This window comes from Monodon monoceros, unplaced genomic scaffold (assembly GCF_005190385.1).
Source record: "Monodon monoceros isolate NGI ecotype Baffin Bay Population unplaced genomic scaffold, NGI_Narwhal_1 Super_Scaffold_4, whole genome shotgun sequence".
NCBI lineage: Eukaryota > Metazoa > Chordata > Mammalia > Artiodactyla > Monodontidae > Monodon > Monodon monoceros.
Window position 1 is genome coordinate 69881351 of NW_021703781.1, and position 21225 is coordinate 69902575.

Below are 21225 nucleotides of genomic sequence, written 5' to 3' on the forward strand. Positions count from 1 at the left end.
TCTTTCTTGCACTTATGACTAATCCATTATAAACAAATGCCAATCTTAAAAACACAGCTCCAGAATAAGTGCAGTTACACTGAGTACAGATAAGAAAGTACAAGGAGCTCATTGGCTATGCTACACCAAGTGGATGAAAAGTAAAATTGATTTTATACTGGAGGTCTATATAAATAAATAAAATCCTATCTTTTTTTTTTCCTGTATGTATGCTTAGATTTCTTGTACAAATAACAGAATGCTCCATTTCATTCACTTCAGCAGGATGAGCTCTTTAGAAAAAGACTGAAAAAAGATTTGATAATCAACTTCCAAATTTTATGCTTATTTTTTTCTATTTCCATCAATTTCCCAACATAGTTAACATGAACAGGAAAATCTTTTCAGTAAATTAAGCAACTGAAGACTCAAGTGAAGTCTCAAAGGTCTTGAAGAACTCTGGCAAGTCACATATATCCCATGTTGCTTTTGGTTTCCCACCTCTTCTTTGCTTCAAACCTAAAATGAAGAATATGAAAATCCCAATTTATTTCTAAATACTTTCCTGAAGTAACATGTTTACTAAGCGCCAAAGTAAAATAAACTTTAAAAGTTTTCACATACTCCATCAATTACAAAACAAACATCGAACAGGAGGAAGAAATGCCTCCATATTTATAATCTGATAAACATTCAGCAAAGATACAAAGAATAAAATGAATAACAATTACACACAAACTGGATTCACCAAATATATCACAGGATTTCTGTAATTCCTATGAATTTAGCAGAATTACTAACTTAAAAAATCTTGAACTCACCCCCAGGCAAGTTTCTTCTTTTTTCGAGCAACCTGTGAATTTTCAGCATCCTTTTTGGCTTTTACAAAGTTGTGGCAGGCAATCGCTTTGGCAATTTTTACACCAAGCTAAGAATTACACAGGAGGAAAAGTGAAAATAAATATTCTAGCTGATACAAGAATTACAGCGATACAAATACTCGAGAATTTGTGGGTATGAAACCCATGTCAGCGTTGCTTTAGACATGCTAAGAATAGAAATTCTTATGCTCGGCCCCCAAAACCACCGAATTACAACAAATGCAAAGATGTAGCTAGCCCCTATTCTCCTAACCTCCCACAGACCTTTATCCCAGCTGTACCAGCCTCCCAGTCTCCCAGATGGAACTCCTTCCCACACTAAGGCCCGTCGAGGGTCCACGAGGGCTGTGGATGAAGATCTTGAAGCACTTTCAGCATTTCAGTAGGCCAGACAGGAATTTACCCCGATAAGGCTGCACAGGCTGACAGAGACATCCAGTTTCTTTGCTCTGGGCTAGAATTACAGAAACTCAGTATGGGTGTACCCGTTATCTCACGCTGATCAGAAGCTCAGATTGGCAGTCATAGATGTGATTAATAAAACACAGGAAAGCTAATTACTACTTCATAAACAGTTTGTGTGATGGGCAATCGCTTGTCACTCACTGATAGAAAAAGGAGTACAAGGGGTGCCAAGAGGCAAAGAGGCGGGGCACCAGGACCACAGTACCGAAGTGTTCCCTCTGCCAGTCCCCCGTGCGTGCATGCTCCCCCCTTACACCCATCTGCCCCAGTGCTAGAAGGTTGAAGCAGAACAAAGCCTCCTCTCAGCCCCACCCCCGGAAGTCGTCTCTAACTCAACCCAACAAAGTCTTTATTTCTTTATTTCTCTAGCCCTTCAGCTTCTGTGCCACAACCCATGGTACAGCTCTCTGACCACAGAGCTGTTCCTCGGCGAGCGTCTCCAGGACAGGCACGGTAATCCCCTAGTTTTGGTGGGCTTTGATTTTAAAAACGCCCAGCTATATGGATGGCTCAAAAGTATCTGTTAAGAGCCCAGGTTAAACAACAAAGCCTAAAAATCTCTTCCTGGTTATTTCTTTCCTTTTCTCTCTCTGTACACAGCCTACTGCATTTCAGTAGGCAGCAGACTTGTGGACAAGAGGCAAGGACCCAGAAGCTACTCTCAAGTCAAAGTATTACAGCCCAAGGTTTAGGGACCTGCTGGCCAACAGTGAGGCAAGGCAGGTGGTCAGGGGCTCGTGTGTAAGGAGAGAAGCCAACTTAGGAAAGTGAGGTTTGACATGCCCGACACTCCTTTCAGCTCATCTTGGAGAACAGTTTCCTTTAGAATGAAACAAACAAGCAGTCATCAAGCACTGACCGGGGTTTATAAATGAGAACAAAAACAGATCTGATTTTTCAGTCTAGGAAAGAATACACATAAAGAAGGTAAGTAAATGGAAGCAATATGACAATCAAGCCGGCGTGCTGAGGTAGTCGACACCAAAAGGAAAGTCACTGAAGGAAGGAGGGTCGATTGTGGCTGTGAGCCCACCTGGGAAAGCAGACCAACTCGGAGCCTTCCTGACACTCAAGCCAACACTAGCAGCAGCATCTTTTTTCACAAGGACGACATTCATTCAACCAATATCACGAGGGCACAAATGCATTATTTTGCCAGGCACCGTTGCAGGCGCTGCAGATACAGCTGTTATAAAGAGGGCTTCGGGGGCAGGCGGGGGGGCGGGGGGGGGTGGGCAGCTGGGGAGAAGGGGTTGCCAGTTACATCTGACTGCTTCAATCCCGGACCTGTTCTTTTGGCTCTCTTTTCATTTCCAGTTCTTTATTACAGAAAAATTCATATAAGTCAACTATAAAAAAGGTTAAGAATCAAAGGGCTGTAGCATCATCATCTAAGGGGAAAACTAAGCTCTGGAAGAAAGCTCTGGAATCACTTATCACGAAGATGGATTTCCTATCAACTGAAACACCATTCACTTGTCATAAATGTAAAAACATCAAGTTACTCCTGTCTGGTTAGGCTAGTCAAAACTGCAGTAACAAACAAACCCCCAAATCTCAGTGGCTGAACTTTTATTTCGTGTTTCACTTAATGTCAGCTGTGGACTGGCAGGTCTCTCCATCTTGTGGTGCCAGCATCTCAACACGTGGCTTTCAAGGCGCTGTGGCAGAGTTAGAGACGGCCAGAGGGTCTCACACTGGCTCTTTAATGCTTTAGTCCAGAAGCGACACACAGCGTTTCTGCTCAAAGCCGTCTGGTCAGAACTACTCACAATTCCACCTGGCTGCGAGGCGGCTGGCCACAGGGGTGCTGGGGGACATCAGGGGAACACTAAATGCACCTAATGAACTGTCTACTGTCATAACATGCAGCTTGCCACCTGGGTTTAAGAGGTACGCTGGGTCTCTCCACATTCATGTAGGATATTTAGTCTCCTCTCTGGCCCCCACCTCCAAAAGATAAAACACAGAACTCAGTATTTGCCTATCTAATTATATTCCTATGTTTTAGATAGCATATGCAAATTTGAAATATGATATAGTTTTGCCAGGATCACTCCCTAACTAAAGTTCCACTCAGCTAGTTTATCTTATATTTAAATTGAGCCTATACTTTTGAGCATGAAACAAAAATGACCTGAACTATATTTGCCATGTACCATTAACCCCGTGACAAAATTATTTCCTAAAACCGTTGTAAATTAAGACGCAGCTTACAGTTTTAGCTTACTGAAATTTCCCAGTATGGATTTTCTGGTTTGGGGATAGACAAACCAAAGAGCATCTCAGTGTGTCTGGACACTGACCGTGGTCATGTGATTTAAATGGGGCCTCTTCAACATGGTCATATACTCTTATAATGTAAAAGATTTTAGTTTTCTAGCAACACGAAGGACAAACCCAGCACAATCAGCATCACAGTAAAGACTGAGAGCACATATGCCACAGAAGACATAGCATAAACTTGTTAAAAAGCATTCATTACAATGTAAGAAACATGTATTTACATGAGAGGGCTCCATCACTTTGTAGACTAATTAAATATAGTAAATGATTAGGTACGTAGGCCATACGTTCAAGCAGGCCTGTTTGTAGGAAAGGTATATTTTCTAACTGTATTTTGCCTGGGGTTGGGTTCAATGAAATGTTCTTTAACTGATGAACATTAAACAAGCCTGGTCTAATGCATTTTACAGAAAGAATCTTTTAGCTTGTAATGATGATGAAAAGTCTTATCAATGTTGTGTCCTTCCCATGCTTAAAATGAATGTTTCACTTATTCCTGTGGAGAAAGTAAAAAGAATGGAAATATTTGGAAATATGAAAGGATCATGAGATCTTCTATAGAAGACACAGTTGAGAAGAAACATGTTTTCTCAGGCAAGATGACCAGCCCAAGTTCCAGAAGATAAAAGAATACCGTGCTATGTTTCCGTATTACAAACAAACAATATAGGCCCACAAGAATCCCCCTTCTGCTTCTCTAAAAAGAAAATGCATCTTCGTGCCCAATGTAAACATCACAAAAGCTTGGTCAATGGTTTTTATATTAAAAAACTGTTTCAGGTAATCAGATAACTATAGCAACACAATGTGGGAAGAAATTTTTTTAACCAAACAAAAATATATACACAATTTCTTGTATGTGTAGCCAAAGTATCAGCATTTTCCATATAGAACATCCAATATTTTGCTGCATTTTAATTAAGGTGTCTAAACATTATCACAAAGAACTGCAAATTGGTCAGAGCAAACGGTAAGGAAAATTAAGCTCTAAAGGCTTTTTATCACCATATTTCAGGAACCAAGGGTGTAAAATGTTCTAATTTGGGATATATTAAAAGCCATAAAAGGTCTTTCAAAAAGATTAATGGTACTTTGCTTGGATTTAAGATAAGGGCTTTAGCTGGTTGGAAAAGCAGGGCCCTGGCTGGACCCTTGAGGCATTCATCTTTACAGCCACTTGGAAGATTTGTAAAAGCGTCTGCATAACCTCAAGCAAATGCACCCGGCGACATTTTTTTAATTCCTTTCAATTTTACAGGTTTAGCATGCGTAAATCATATTGGGTTGTAAAATAGATATAATGGCACATCTTGTAACACAGTAGAGATTTTTAAAAGACAAACTCGCAAAATAAAGTTCATTTTTCTCACTAAACCTTGCCCTACTGAAGTTTGCCGGTAATCATTTGAAGCATCTGATTCAAACAGCTTAATCTAGCATCACTGTAAACTTCTTATCCATTTCATAAAATACTTTACTCATCTTTGAATTACTAGCTTGTAACAGATTTATGAAGTTTTCCTCCCTTCTGAACACTTTCAAGGCACTTATTTAAAAATACCAATTATCATACTTTAACTTTTGATGGAATAATAGGTCTCTATGAAAAAATATTTATGCCATTCTCTTTTGTTCTTTAATTAAATGAAAACAGATGTTTTCTGAAGTAAAGCGGAACCATTACTGGAGCACTTAAAGTGTTAAGGTCTTTAATTTCTATATCAGTTTGGTCGACAATTCATGATTGTCTTTACTCGAGCTCAACATTAATGTCAAGCAAGTTACCTAGGAGACGAAAGAGATCAAAGAGACAAAAACCCCTCCAATGTCTGATTAATCAAGCCTGCAAACAGCTTATTTCTTTTCGCCTGCATGCAAGTATGAAAATGAGATTCTGGGAGCCGAACATTGTGCAGATTTGTTCATTCTTATCAGAACAAAGCCAGCGGCAGCTTATTTCATGGATCATTGGCACTGTCATCATTGCTACACAGAACGGGTGACAGCTCCTCATTTTGAGGCTTGAACAAAATTAGCAAAAAGTCGGCACAAATTAGCCTCTCATCTTTTTGGTAATATGACATTATTCATTTACTTTTTATCCAATTTTTAATTTTTTCCTTGTCAGCTATCCCTTTCTAGTGTCTCCTGCATGGCATCACAAAATGCCTTCTTAGAAACAAGCAGAGAAATAGCCAAAGTTGAAATAACATGCAAAGTTCAAAAAGCAAAGAAGAAAAAGCACTTCCAAGGACTGATGATGCTTTATTTTTTTTTTTAGTAACTTTCAAAACTTTGCAAAAATATTAACAGCTCAGAACACCATGCAGTTAAGGAGTTTTATGAAATCGCTAGTATATTTCAATAAAGAAGATGATGTGGCTAATGTATTTCACTCAAACCACAATTTAACATGGCAGGTGCTATAGTAGATTCAGGATGTCTCCACTCGGATTGGTACCTTTCTCTCCACGGTCATACCTGAGATGCCAAAGCTCTGAGGACAGCAAATAAGCTCTGCCATATCCAGGCATTTAAACACTGACTGTAAATCAAGTCTTTTTCTCTCTGTTAGAGGAAACAGCCCAATTTCACTGTCATCTTAAAATGTGCACACACAGGTTTGCATGTTTGTGTACTACTTACATCTATGTTGTGTACACAACTGTACAAACACCTATTATTTATTTTTATACCTACAACTTCATTATCAGTTAAATCCAAATGGTTTTTATTTCAAAGCATAACCCAACAAACCCTGTTTTTAAAATACATTATAAGATATATTTGTATAGACATATTACGTGTGTGTGTGTGTGTGTGTGTGTGTGTATGTGATTCACCTTGCAATTTATAAAAAAATTTTGTATTTGGTCCATGAGGTATGAGAAGATAGACTTTGATTCATATCCTCAACTCTGGTTTCATAGCGGAATAGTTTATGTAACACCTGGTTTAATGATGACTGTTAAGGCTTCAAATTATATGTAGATTACAGTATTCCAAAGCAGGGAGAAAAGATGTTATACTGTTGAAATCACTCCCGGATAGAGACATTTATATTCAAGCAACTTATTCCATTCATAAGGGAAAAAAGCATTAAAAAATTAACCATAAGCTGTTAGATGCTTTACACAGTCCCCATCAGAAAGACAGTTTTTTTAAAGAACTGTAGTACTGTTTTCAGCAATTTCTTTATCTCTGTTCTTCTAAGTAAGAAAGCTTATTAACAAGCTTTGAACTTAAAATCACATTTACAATAATGTGCCATCAACAGTTTTATAAGCTAATTAGAAAAAGATTAATTAATGACTGGCTGCTAATAAAATGGCAATCATGAAGAAAGAAACCATGGGTGCTAAGCTTCAACTACCACCAATTAAGAGCTAATTACAAACAAATTATATATGTGTTTTGCTGTGGGCTTTAATTTACTAAAATGGTTTTAATTAAAAGAGAAAACATGCTGATTAATTGAACTGCAGAAAAAAATCTACAGTATAAACTGTGCTTTGTCTGTCTCTTTAATTAGACTTGTAACATCTGAATTTTTTTTTTAAGGTTTGTTAAAAGCACAGATAAACATAATTAAAAGAGAGTATAAGGAACACCATTCTAGGTGATCACCCAATCATACCCCAGGGGTTAAAAGAAAATGTCCTCAGTGCAATGAGATCTAAAAAGCACACCTAGAAGCCTGAGAGGAAAACCCATCCCTCGGTACCATTTTTATTTTTCTCTTGAAGTCGGAGCATTTCTAAAATGCTCCAACTTCAAGGATGTACACCATTTTTTATAGGAAAGAACGTATCTTTAGGTTCCACGTAAAGGAATTCAACTAGGCCTTCCCTCACCTGGATAGGCATAGCTGATTTTCCATACGATGTGCTAATTGTTCATCTATATGAAATAACTGAGTTACTTTTAAGAACTAAGGAGAACAAGGCTTCAAAGAATTAAAATCACCATTTAAAGGTCCCGCATACTATGCACAGACTACAAAATGACACACAGAGGAACATCTAAATTAAAAAACCACTGAGAAATGACCAAAGTTAATGAAAGTGAGTCAGTTCTAGATGATCCTAAATGGGAGCACACACCCCTCCCTCCGCGGCAGGCAGAGCGCAGCCGGCTTCCCCAGGTGGCTGATCACTGCCAACTAGCAAGAGCCTGTTCAGTGAGGGCTTTCTCTCCCTAGTGTCCTAGATTCTCTCCCAATGCTAATCAGTGAAATATACCACAAAGAAACTGGTCCTACACTCTGCTAACTGGAAAGAGAAAAATAAAGAAAGAAAGAAGAAGTAAGGGATGGAAGTCAGCGTTAGGAAAATTTCAAATAGGGGCATAAAACAAATTTTGCCAGAGTTTGCAGGCATTAGATGACTTTGTATGAAATAATATATTCTTCATATACACCCCTGGTACTAGCAAAAAAGGAAATCTCCTTTCTGTAAAAATAAAATGTTGAAATGGAGATATTTAATTTTAAACTCTTAATATGTACAAATGAGTACTATTTAAAGCATTTTTACTTTGTTTACCTTACCTTCAGTGGCTAGAAAACACAATAATTAAGAAAATAGAAAGCACCTGCCAGCCTTCATGGGTTCTAATGATAAATTCTTACAATAGCTAATTGGAATACACGTTCAGCTTCATACCTGAACAAATCATTTTACCTTTGCAATCACGGCTGTTAAGATAGTTCTAAAAGTAGTCACAAAAACAGGAAGAAAATAATTTTGCTCTCTGGAATACAGAATAAAGAGTTTAGAACCACAAGACTTGCTTCACTATAATGTCTTTCAATTTAGTCTTTTTTTTGTATGTGATGCAAACACCTTTCCTAAAATATCGAAGCTCTGAAAACAGCACTGATGAGAAGTAACTTCAAACTGATCAAGTTTGGCAGCATCTCTATCTCAAAAATGTAAACAAATGTTTCAATTCTGAACTCTAGATGTGAGAATGCTCCAGGTACTTTTTGATGGATAAATCTGTCAAAATTGTACTATTTGGGGCAGGGTGTTTTTCTTTTTTGCGTGCGGCGGGGGCGGGCAGTGAATTCAAGCTCTTATTCCATCAGACAACACAGCATGTACATCGACATAAAATTAATAACCAAAATGAAAAGGGTGAATTGTAGCCAGAATCCTCCCAGGGAAGCTAAAGCCTAACAAGGAACGGTACTGGAAAAGTTCTGAATGCTAGGGCCAAGTGCTGTAGCATCTGAAATATTTCTGAGAAAGGACCACTTCTCACATGTTAACATAAAATACAGATGCTATCTCCTCAAATGTGTGTGTGTGTGTGTGTGTGTGTGTGTGTGTGTGTGTATATCCCTCTCCAATGAGAATGCCTTCAGATTTTCTAGGAAATGGCTCTAAAAATAGAACTTAGGCAACAAATTAATAATCTGCCCAAATTTAGAGAGTATTTAATATATTGAGCTAGGAAAGAATACAACTCAATCAATTCAAACATTAGTTTCTAAAAAGGCCACTCCTACCTTTGTTATTTAAATATTAACAAACTATTACTATTTCAACATTATTAAGTTTACTTATGTTTGGAATCCAAAAATCTAGGTAGTCTATTTAATAAATTTAATAAAGTTAAAATTAAATTCTCAGTTTAATTCATATTGCCAATGTAATATTTATCTATATAAAAATACTATGAAAGTGAGATACTTTTTTAAAATCATTTTATACTTGTGATACCTTGGTTAGGTTCTAAATAAATACTATACTTAACAGCACTAAAGGCTGAAGTCATTGCCTTAGGCCTCCATCCAGAAGTTGCAGCAAAAGAGCTTTAAAATGTGAAACATTTTATTCATTACTCCAAACTGAAAGGTTTTGGCCTTAGCAAAGACGGTAGCAGATTATAACCAAAATATCTCAGATGTGAATATTAAAACCTTGCAAATTATTTTTTTAATGACTACTCTAAGTTATACGAAATGGTTATAACATTACAACATGAAGTATGTACTGATGTTTTCAAGGAATTAAGTTTAGCTGGTGCTGCCGAAGGCCATCCTATTTGAGTCACTTACAGAAAAGGCAACCTTTAAGGGCATGAGGTATACAAAGCGCAAACCAAATTCACAGGCCACCTCCCTTCCCCGCTCATTTCTGCCCTGACGTTGTACAGCTATAATTGAAAGCAATAGATGTAGCTAACGTAGGTGTGACTCATTCGATGGGAGAAACTCACTGCTGCCAAACCACGCTGGTTTTTATCTACAGCAGGCTACCACGAAGACGCCTAGAGAAAAATTCTCTTTCCAAAATGGGAGATTCAGCTGAAGTGCAGCTTACTTTATTAAATCTAGGCTTTAGCACTTAATTTTGAGAGACTTGTTTCTCCTGGTTTCTACAAATTGGTATGATCTGGATTGTAACAAAGATGGTGTGCCAGAAAAGGCAAGTACCAAAGGATGGCATTTTCGAGGATCACTATCAATGAATGGAATGTCCTTCCAATTCAGGCCTGAGGTTAACAAGCTACAAATGTGCTCAAACACCTGTGTACATGTGCGTGTGTGAATGTACACGTATGATATATATATATAAATAGTATTGTTTAAAAAAAGAACTTTTGTTTTCAAATTAGAACAGTTTCATCAGTATGACACAAACCCAAGTGTACTTTTCCACTTTAGCTCTCCTCCAAGATTGTTAACAACAAAGAAGGATTTAATCAACAGGACTTTTCCACTTTAGCTCTCCTCCAAGATTGTTAACAACAAAGAAGGATTTAATCAACAGGAGGGACAGTCCCAAAGCGACCACATTACTACACGGCAAAACCAAACTTGATAGCACAATCTAGGTTTCCAACATGTGAACTTAAGCCATCCCCCAAACCAGATTAAATACATCTTTAACGTCATAATTAATTTAAGGGAATATGATTCTGGAAAAATATGTGCTTGCTGTGTCATAATGCTAGTGCACTGACAGCTTTGTTCTGGCATGCCAGTTTGTTCTGTTTTGTTTTGCCCTGTTTTGAGGAACTGTTTTCAAGGCCCATTCTCAGACATGGCTCTTCTTTTGGCTTCATTTTTCTCAACACTGATGCCGCCCTATTGGTTTCACAGGCTTATAAATGTTAAACATCGAAAATTAGTTTCACTTATTATGGTTGGAAAAGGCTTTAAGAACTCTGGGGTCTGTGCCTCTGAGCAAAGGCTTTATCAGCAAGTCCCAGTCACTGCTTCTTAAAAAAAGAAAACGGTACTGATTAAAAACCCATATACCTGATTTCCAAAAGGACACCTACCATGCACATATACATTTAATTCATAAAGGGTTTCTGCCCCAAACTCACAATTACTTACTTTGCAAAATCCCATCTTTCATATCCACAGTGATTCGCACCAAGGAGATAAACATGAGAAACTAAACCTCAAACTAAACTATTCATTCAAGAATTCCATCTTGATTACTTTAGGTATTCTTCGCGGGTGTTTAATTAACACGGCATCAGTATCTCTCCAATGTCTGTGTCTGACCAGCAAAAACTTTCCAGATGTTTTTCCACTTATACAAGTAAAAGAATAGGGCCCAAATTATTGTTTTTCCTTTTAATCAGAATTCTTTAACCCCACACTATATAAATTTCTTTTACTAGAACAAAGCATTATACTTGTATGGAAGTAAAAATAACACTTCGGGAAAATGTTTACTATCCTTACAAGTGCTAAAAATAGTATAAATTCCTAAAGCAATCTCATTCATATGTTATGAAGTGTGACAGGAAATAACTCTTAAAATGGAAAATACCTGGCCAGTATTATGCAATTCCCATAAAATAGCAGTCTGACAAAACAAAACACAGAAACTTAATATTCTCAAAGGAAACACAGATTTCTGAGGCCTCGGAGGCACTACTTCTGTTCCCTCTGACAAGCAGCTTCCCGCGGCAGGGAAAGGAGAGCTCACGCGTGGCCACTGATAAGGCAGACAAGGAGGGAGTGAACATGCAACCCTGGTGGACACAAGGCCACTGCAACCCCAGCCCTCCCAGCGCATCACTTAGGGAAACTGTATCCAATTCCCAATTGACCAGGTTACTGAGAGATTTAGTATAGATACATAAAAGATTCTAGAATCCGGTATCTCACTGAAGGCACATTTTAGATCTGATTTGCCAGGTAAAGATGAAAAGTACAATCAAATAATGTTTTCAAGATCTTACTGTAACAATAATTGTCTTGAGCAGGAAAACAATCAGCAGTGAATACTAAAACTAGCAAGTAAAGAACAGTGAGGAAAAGCATATTTACAGTCTCAAATCATCTCCCACCTCTCCATACGATACTCATAATTATATAGGGAAGAACAGTAACGTTATAGAGGGGAAACCTGGAGACACCACCTTACCCAAATAATCAAAGGAACATAAGCAATAAATTGGACAAATAGATATCACATGCCTCCTGATATCTTGCACTGAGAAGGACGCAGTATCATTTCTGTGATCTTCCTGCCAAAAAATGCATAACCTGAATCTAATCATGAGGAAGCATCAGACAAACAAAAACTGAGGGGCATCCTACAACATAAGTGGCCCCTACTCTCCAAAAATACTAAGGTCCTGAGAAACAAAGACAGACTGAGGAAACATTCCAGATTAAAGAAGACTAAAAAGACATGACCAGAAAAAAGAAAATTTTCTTTTGCTATAAAGGAAATCAGTGACATATTTGATAAATCTAAATAAGGTACATAAATTAGAAAGAATGGTAAAGCAAATGTTAACTGTTAACATTTTGCAAATTTTGCAACTTTCTCAAAGTTTGAAATTATTTCAAGATAAAAGATTTTAAAAAAAAAATCAAAGTGTTCAACTCTTAAAATTTTAGCATTACTAACTTTACCTAAAAGGAACACAGTGCTGCAGTAAAGTAAATGCTTCTCTCTGAATTCCCCTGGCCTCTGGTATGGGTGCTAAAAAACAGAAAGAAGACAAAAAGAAAAATAGCCAGCCATGGATGGATCACGGGCAGCCCACATTCTAACGTTATAGACCAGGACTGGCATTACTCTTTCTTCCTTTAGCAAGGCAAAGATCTGAGGAAACTTAGTGACTGAAGAAGCCACTACAATGACTAACAGCTAACACTGAAATCCTACTGAGTTTGTGGTACCATTCAACACACCATCAAATTCACTGCATTCAAATGTAATACCTGAATCTTTCTACTTGGAAAGAGAATAATAAAATGCTATTATACTCAATGAATGCTATAATCAATGAAATCAAAATATGGTTATTTTAAAGATGAAAAGAGCAATTTTCAAACTGAAAGCACAAGAATATCATAGGCTAGGAGGGATGAATGAATCTTACCAAAAAAAAAAAAAAAAACCCTTTTTTAAAATCTCACGTTTTTGAAAGGCCACATAACTGCCATTTATGCTGCTTCTTACCTAGGTCCCAAACTCAAGCTCACAGCTTACTAATTTTCTTTAGATTAGCCATTAATAAATGCACATACATATACATAAACATTATAAATGGAAGTATCAATATCTAATGTGACAACTGACTTTAAGGCTTAGGGGGAAAAAAAAGACAACCTGTGAATCCCTAAGCCTTGCTTCTGAACTGGTTTTCTCCCCTACATGAAAGTATAAATCCCAAAAGATACTTGTGGCCAGCAACCAAAAAGAGAAAACAAACAAGCCAACATACAGCCACCAATGGTAGATGTTTTGACATCAGCAGATGTAAGAGTGGAATGGTGTTTCCACAGAAGAATTTACTGAAATAGTAATTTCACCACTAGTCTTAGTTTAGAAAAAATGTTCACAAAAATGTGAATAAGAAAGATCAGTGCATGTGCCAAGAGTTTACACAGGTGACCGATGATGTCCTCTATGTAATTAAACACCATGGAGTAGTTATAGTTTAAGAATGAGGCAAAGGTAGGGATATATTAAAAAAGAAAGCTTTGATAGAGCTTTCTTCCTAGAAACTAGGACAAAAAAGATTTACAAAACAACGACAAAAAAACATATGCCAATTATGAGCTCTTTATGTGTGACTTTACCTAGCGATACCTGGCAGTCATTCCTAATTGGAGGAATATTCCTCCCAGAGGGTGCAAGTGAGAACCTTCTGATGCCTTGGTACTTGGAAAAAGAATATTCAATAAACCTACTAGTTTTATACTATAGACTATAGGTTTTAAAAAAAAGGCTGAAAATTCTTTAGGGTTGAGGCAACTACTTAGAATATGCAGTAAGAAAGCATTCTGGGGAGCAAGGGTTAGGAACATGTTGAGAGATGTGACATTAGAACACACGGCTGCCCTCAGGGAGAGTTAAACTGAGTTAAAGATGCAAATGGAAAAAGAAAGCTAGCCTTTTAATCATAACTGGCAAAAAGCTCTCTGAACTAGATGAAATCTAGGGGTTGAATATTAATCATGGATTATTTCCAGCACAAGATTTAGATCAGAATAATTTAATAACATTAAAGACAAAAATAAAACCCAGCATTTCGAAATAAAAGGTGGATTTAAGAGGGAAGAAAACGGACAGAAAGGAAAATCTTAGGTCAAATATTTGAATACTGAACTTACTCATGATCACAGAAAGAACATACGCTCATTTTAGAAGATCTGGAAGCACAGAAGAGTGTCATAAGTTGGGCTGACTCACCTCTCGAGTAGCTAGCTGATTGCTGAGCTCCTCAGCCTTCTCAATGTTCCACTCTTCCACAGCCTGGTCTATGCTCTTTTCAAGGCCCGACTAGAAAGAAAAGAAACCTAAAAGTTAGAGGCAAGAAAGAAAGGCAAACATTTGCTAGTAAAGACGACGTCACAGGACCACACCAAACACATTACATATTTAGACTACTTAATTTTCACAATGATCGTATACGGTAGTTGGTACCACTCCCATTTACTGATGAGAAGGTGGTTCAGAGGTATTAAATAACTTAGCCAAGGTCAGATCATTTCTTGAACTAAGAAAAAGGAGATGCAAATCCAAACTTCTGTGACCCTAAGGACTACGCTTTCCCTTAATAACAATATAATGCTAATGATAATAAGTTAGAAATTATGGCATGCTTATTATGTGGTACACCCTGTGCTTAGTACTATAAGAAAGCTCATTTAATCCACATAACAACTCAATGAAATTATACCGTTATCCTGTTTTGAACATGGAGAAACAGAAGCTTAGACTCACTAATTTGGCCAAGGTCACAGCGTCTGTTTTGAACATGGAGAAACAGAAACTTAGACTCACTAATTTGGCCAAGGTCACAGCGTCTGCAAATGTTAAAGCCACCATCACATGAATCTAGGTTTGCCCAGAGCCTGTATTCTAAACCACCATTTTCCTCTGCCTCTTTTCACTATGGCCTATTCCTGTAACTTGAGACTTTCATTCAACAGCCCCTCCTAGTCTCTGACGATGGGATGGGTACTAAGTTGGATATTAAACATGGGAAGAAAGTTATATATAAGAATGATTGTACTTTCCTATGGAAATGTTATTTACTAGTTGAAGATACTTCAGGAAATCACAATGAAAATTCTCATGGGATCACCAAACAGGCTGTGTAGGATACATCATACTTTATGGAAAGATGCTTCTTAGAGTTAAATAACTGAGTTTTAGCTTATGGAAATAGTTACTAAAGAAAATATAACTTTTTAAAAATAGTCTAATATATGCTTCTTAGAAGAAAATTTTATCCCAACGATGGCTTATCTAGTGTATCTTCCACATTTTCAGTTAATGGACTTCTCCCTCCCTGACCTAATAAAAGAAGTCCAGGGCATGTCTCTTCCAGCAGTATACTGCTTGATTATACCAGTCAACTAAGAGAAACTTTGCTCCCATGTAGCCTGTATTGAAACAAGATTTTAAAAATACCCACACAAAATCTGCCTAAAACGATTTTTGGAAACAAAGACCAGCAAGGTCGTCACTGATGTCTACGCTGAAGTGAAGACTGTTCCTCCTCACGATCCCTCATGCGACAACCCAAGGGCCTGGAGGATGATTAGGCTTCTTTTACTTGCTCCCGACTGGAGCCTGAGACTGGCATTCCACAGCCTCTCAGAGCCTCAGAGCCCAGGCCGTGCTGCTCTACTGTCCTTTTCCCATTCTGGTCCTGTGATCATCCACCAGTCTCCAGAAATTTCTCTTTTTTGTATTTCTGCAGAATTCTTCTCCTGATAGTCCAAACAACGTCCTGGACTCACTCTTCCAACATCCTTCATTTTCAGTGCCTGCTAAATAATACCCCACCCCAGAATCTATACTCAAGGCCAGGGATTCTCCAAGTGTGGTCTGTGTATCAGGTCAGGTCTGCGAGTGATGCCAGTCTAGGAACTGAGCTTGTGCCAGTGTGCAAATCAATTACATGACTACGCACAGGTTTGTCTAGCTGACCTTTTTCAGGGGAGGAAGGGTATGGGATGGGGACAACAAGACTTTCTCAAAGAAGGAAGTAGTACACTGAGTTACACTCAGGCACAAGTTCTTTATTTCCTGGAAGCCCAATACTTTGAATACGCTTGCTCTAGGCCATGTAAGAGCTTTACAATCTAGGATTCTCTCTAAACACAAGATTCTGTCCTTCCACTTACCCCAAGTCCTCGGAGCCAGTGAACCGGCCTTGTCTTCATTTGGAACCCCATACTCTGTCACCATCATATTTATTCTCACAGTCCTTCAGCCCCTTCCTGGAGTCTCCTATCCTGCCTCTCTGGTCTGCAACCCATGATTAACCTTTCCAAACTAGACTCTAGGCCAAAAGTTCTCAAAGTCTGAGCCTGGACCAGCAGCATTAGCACTACTTGAGACCTTGTTAAAAATGCAAATTTGAATCAGAAACTCTGGGGTTGGGGCCCAGAAATTCATTGATTCTAACCAGGCTAAAGTTTGAGAACCACTGACCTAAGCAATACCTTAGGCAACTAAGCAACTTTCTCCAACATCACATCTTGTTTTGGTTGTTCCCAACCACTTGTTTCCACTACTTTAACATCTAGGTGTCCCAGCAAAGTCAGAGAAAATCAAATGACTCAATTCACTGGCTTTACTAAATGCTCTTTATCAAACTCAGCTGGGTGGGCTCTCAGTTCTGCCCTTGGAAGTTCCCACACTCCTTTAAGAAGTTGTTGCATGTCTTTTTCATTTTTTCAAATACCCTCAACCCTACCTCCTTCCTTTTCAGCAGATTATAACTCTACCCCTACTTCATGAGAGGCTGAGGTGGTGGGAGAGAGGGAAGAGGATAACCAAGGGTACGTATGTACTTTCTATAATCTTCCTCTCACCCGCTTCTCACTTACTCTGTTCTTCCATCCTTATTGCCTCCAAGAAAGAATCATCTCTCTTCCCAAGACTTACCCACCTCCTGTGCTCATCATAATTCCACCTGCTTACATGTTATCCAGAGCCCTTCTCTTTAAATTTTCTCCTCTCTCTCTCTTTTCTCCATCTTTCTCTCATCCTATAAATAAGCTTGTCCTCCCCAATCTGGACCAGGGGCTGGATGAGATGACACAGCTCACCTCCCTCAAAATGATTTCTTCTCATGTCGGTACTTCATCTCTCTCGAAAGCAGTATATCAGTCGTCCCGTGTCATCTCCCATTCTTCTCTATTCCTTCTGTCCTCATCATTCCTCTGAAACTGCTCCCTCTACAGTCATAAATGATACCATTTGTCCTCCCATCATCTCTTATGTCAACTACATCCCTCATTCTTAAAACTATCTCCCCAAATGTCTATCTTAACTCTCCTCTGATGCCCCTTATCTCCTCCTGTTGTCCCCTAATTATAGCAGTCCTCAAGGTTCTGTGATTGGCCCCCTTTTCTTCTTACTCTTCCCTCTCCTCAGTATTATACTCGATCCTAGGCCTTCAATTATTTCTTATAAGCTGCTTTGTATCTCTAAATAATTCAAAACACCTGACCTCTCCCCTGTACTAAGACCTGTGTCTCCAGCTGCTTGCTAGTCATCTTCATGTTGAAGGCCTTGCAGAGGCAGGGTCTTCCATGTTTATCATGTGGAAAAGCAAGCTCATCAATTCCTGCCCCGACTCTCCTTCAGGGGTGACCCCTAGTCACCCCGGAGAGAATCCTCCGTTATATTCAACGCCTCCGATCCCTGGCTCTTATTTTCACTCTGTTTTTGTAGTGTTTCTCATGTCTCCCTTCTGCGCTTCCTCAGGGCCTCATCACCTCTTGTTTGTAAGGTTTCAACCCTCGTCAAACTAGTCTTCTGTTTTCCTAAAGCAGATCCCATGTCATTACCCAGCTCCAAACACTATCACTTCTTTCCTCGTTTTGAAGAGCACCCAAATCCCTTCACAACAGGGTCCCCAAATGCTTTCTCAGCCCCATCTTGGGCAAGGCTGTACTTCCTATGCTCTGGCCACATTTACCAGTCTCTTCATACTCCCTGTGCCTCTGGATGTGTTTCTCTTTGAAAAATCTTAACCACCCTTGTAAGTCTCATGTCGAATGTTAACCTTCTCTATCTCTGCAGGTTCCCTCATGCCTATACACCCGCTGACCCCACAGCACCCTCCCCGATGCCCAGTACCTAACCGCTCCCTGCTTGCTGCCGTGCCTGCACGCCACATCTCTCTCCAGCACTTTCAACTCAGCAACCTAACAGCATCCATTCTCCAGCCTGTCCTGCTTATTCCACATAATAGGTCTGCTTGTTTCCCTCTAATTATTTAGGCTTCCTGAGATTATTTAGGACCTGGGTGCTGTACACCTTTACTCCAGGCCCTAGGATAATGCAGATCTCTTTTTACTACCAATGCCCAGGAACTAAACCAGCAGTCTGCTTATTTAGTGAGGCATTTCGCTGCAGCAACTGGCTAACTTAACTCCCTTTGGTTGCCACAGAGCCACAGCTTACAGTTAATGTCACAAAGTGGAAAACAAGAACATTCCCCTTTTCTGGAAACTTATATGAACTGCTGGGCCTATACGTATAATTTTCACTTAAAAATAAATTAGCTAAAATTACAAATCTCTCTCTCCACCATCAACTAACTCCCATTCCCCCAGCCCATTCCAAGCAGCATCTAATATAGTGGAAAGAGTGCTGGACCAGGAGTCAGAGGACACAGTCACAGCGCCAGGTAAAGGAGGTACTTAACTCATAAGGCTCCGTTTCTTTAAAGAAAATGAGAGAATCAGCTTGGATGACCAAAATTCTCTCCTAGAAATAAAATCCGAGAATTCCACTTACATGGTCAACTTTGATTTTAGCTCTTTTAAAAGTTTTTTTTTTTTATTTCAACAAAGTTTCGCTACACATGACTGTTTCTTTTTTTCCTCCCTTTTCTTTTTTCTTTCTTTCTTTTTTTTTAGCAATTTATTTAAGTAAAATATAATAGTTCTTTTTGGCTCTGAAAAATTTCTGGTTCCATAGGCACACCCAAACTCTCTGCTTCTATAAGAAGATACTAACATTCCAAACATTTTCAAAATGCTGTTAAAACAAACAAAAAAAAAACCGGAGGTAAAACATTTCCATCACCTTAAGACTAAAAGTTAGTAATAGTTTACAAAGAACATGGTTGCTGAGGTCAGACCTGGGTTCAAATTATAGCTCCTCTACTTACTGGCCAAGAAACTCTGGGTTTTGTCCCTAAACCTCTATAAGGTTGCAGTTATCTCACCTGTAAAATGAGAATAATGCCACATTCTTTGCAAAGTTATGGTAAAGGTTAAAAAAAAAAAAAAGTAAAATACCTAGCAAAGTTTTTAGATCATAGAAGTCATTCAATAAATAAGCTATTTACATTATATCTATCAGGATACCATTAAAACAAAAAGAAGGTTCAGCTCTATATTACTACAGACCTCATTATAGTTTGTCAAGGGCTCAGACCCAAGTATAAGACCCAAGATTTCAACTTTGAGTCAGTAAGTAGTCTCATGAAATAAGATTTGAGTATTAAAGCTTTCTAAAAGTCTTAAGTTGGACCCCAGAGTAACCTTTATTGGAATTATCTAGGGCATCTTTCATACCACAGGAGTGGCAGGGGGCACAGAAGCACTGCTGATACTCTGCAGGTCCTCAGCATGCTCCTAAGAGGCCTTCTGGCAGGAATCGAAATTTAGCTTCAGATATGCCTCAGTACAGACAAACTTAGGGATGGCAATTTGGCCCCAGGTGGAAAATCATCTAAGGCCAGTATCTGACAGGTTCCCATGAGGCAATAAGTAAGCTCTTATTAACAGTTTTGTTGCAGACGTCAAGGCAGTACTATAAACATCTAAGAAATTTATGGGTATTAGGTTTAACATTAAGGACTAACCATCCATATGTGTGTAGTAAAATCTCTTTTAACATACCGATTAAAGCTCTTTAAGTCAAACTGTAACAATATATTTCTAGAGAAATTTTGCTGTTAAATATTTCTTCAGATAACATATTCAATTTTCAAACCTTAATACAAATGAAGTGTCCACTCAAGTTTGTTGTTCTATGATTAGACCTAAATACCTAGGGGAAAAAATTAGGTAATCTCTCCATAAAGGAGGAAGAAAAAAAAGAACTAAGAATTAAGTGCTACTACTTTTACATAAAAATCACGCCTACCTAAATTATTTGACTCAGGTAAGTAAAAAACTAAGTTGGACTGTTACTTCAGAACAATCTAGATTTGGGACTATTTTACTTTTCAACCTGCTCTGTTTTCTTAGACAAATCATGCTAGGCTTCAGTTTCTTCATCTGTATTGTGAGAATATACTGGCCATACTACCCACCCGACGGGGATCACATAAGGATGACGAGAGAATGGTTTGTACCTGATCCCAGGGGAACAACATGGTACCTCTACACCCCACCATCCACCCTACCCACCCAACACCCACCCACTCAAGGCAACCAGCCTGTGATCTTTGTATTGGCGCTCCGTGTAAGATTCTAGTAAGAAAGAGTATTCTGCTAAAAAAATAAGTTTGAAAAAAGCCGTACTATACAATAGCAGCTTCCTCTCATAAACAACTAAAAATTATCAAAGACATTGTGCAGTTACTCTCAAAATTTTTAAAAGTACCTCTGGTTTTTCTTGCCAAAAAGTATCCATTAAGTATACATAAAACTACTTTCAAAAATGACTGCTGACTAATCAAACTGATTCAACTAAAGAATACTTGAGACATTTATAATGAAATTGAGTAAAATTTATTCTAAAGAAATTCCCACATAGACACAAAACAATTGTTATGATTACAGAATTATTGAAGTGCCGGAACTGCTACCATTAACACAATTATAGCTGTATTTAATACAAAGAACACTTTAAAACAGCTTTGGATATTAGGAAGATTACATTTTAAAAATATAAGTCTCTCTGCACTGTCAGGGAAGCAGGTGACAGCAGTGTTGTAAATACACATCCTTGGTTGAGCAACAGTTTTGGCTTGGCAGTGGAGAAAGAAAGAAAGAAAGAGAGAGAGAGACAGAGGAGAGAGAGAGAGAGAAGGAAGGAAGGAAGGAAGGAAGGAAAGGAGGGAGGGAGGAAGGAAGGAGAGAGAGAGAGAGAGAGAGAAGGAAGGAAGGAAGGAAGGAAGGAAGGAAGGAAGGAAGGAA

General features: G+C 38.4%; 1 protein-coding gene across 5 annotated transcripts in view; it reads right to left on the bottom strand.

Moving 5' to 3' along the window:
• Positions 1–296: 296 nt before the first annotated feature.
• The window catches only part of FAM204A (family with sequence similarity 204 member A), a 31678-nt gene continuing 10749 nt past the window's right edge, over positions 297–21225 (bottom strand). For 2 of the 5 annotated variants that reach the window (XM_029200908.1, XM_029200910.1), the window contains exons 6-8: positions 14294–14383; positions 801–907; positions 297–498 (exon numbers count right to left, since the gene is read on the bottom strand). In XM_029200908.1, coding sequence (XP_029056741.1) covers positions 447–498; positions 801–907; positions 14294–14383 — 249 coding nt within the window. In that variant the 3' untranslated portion in view covers positions 297–446. Of the gene's footprint in view, positions 499–800; positions 908–1124; positions 1315–12504; positions 12575–14293; positions 14384–21225 lie in introns of those variants that run through there. The other 3 variants (XM_029200911.1, XM_029200912.1, XR_003790524.1) reach the window with 3 other exon arrangements.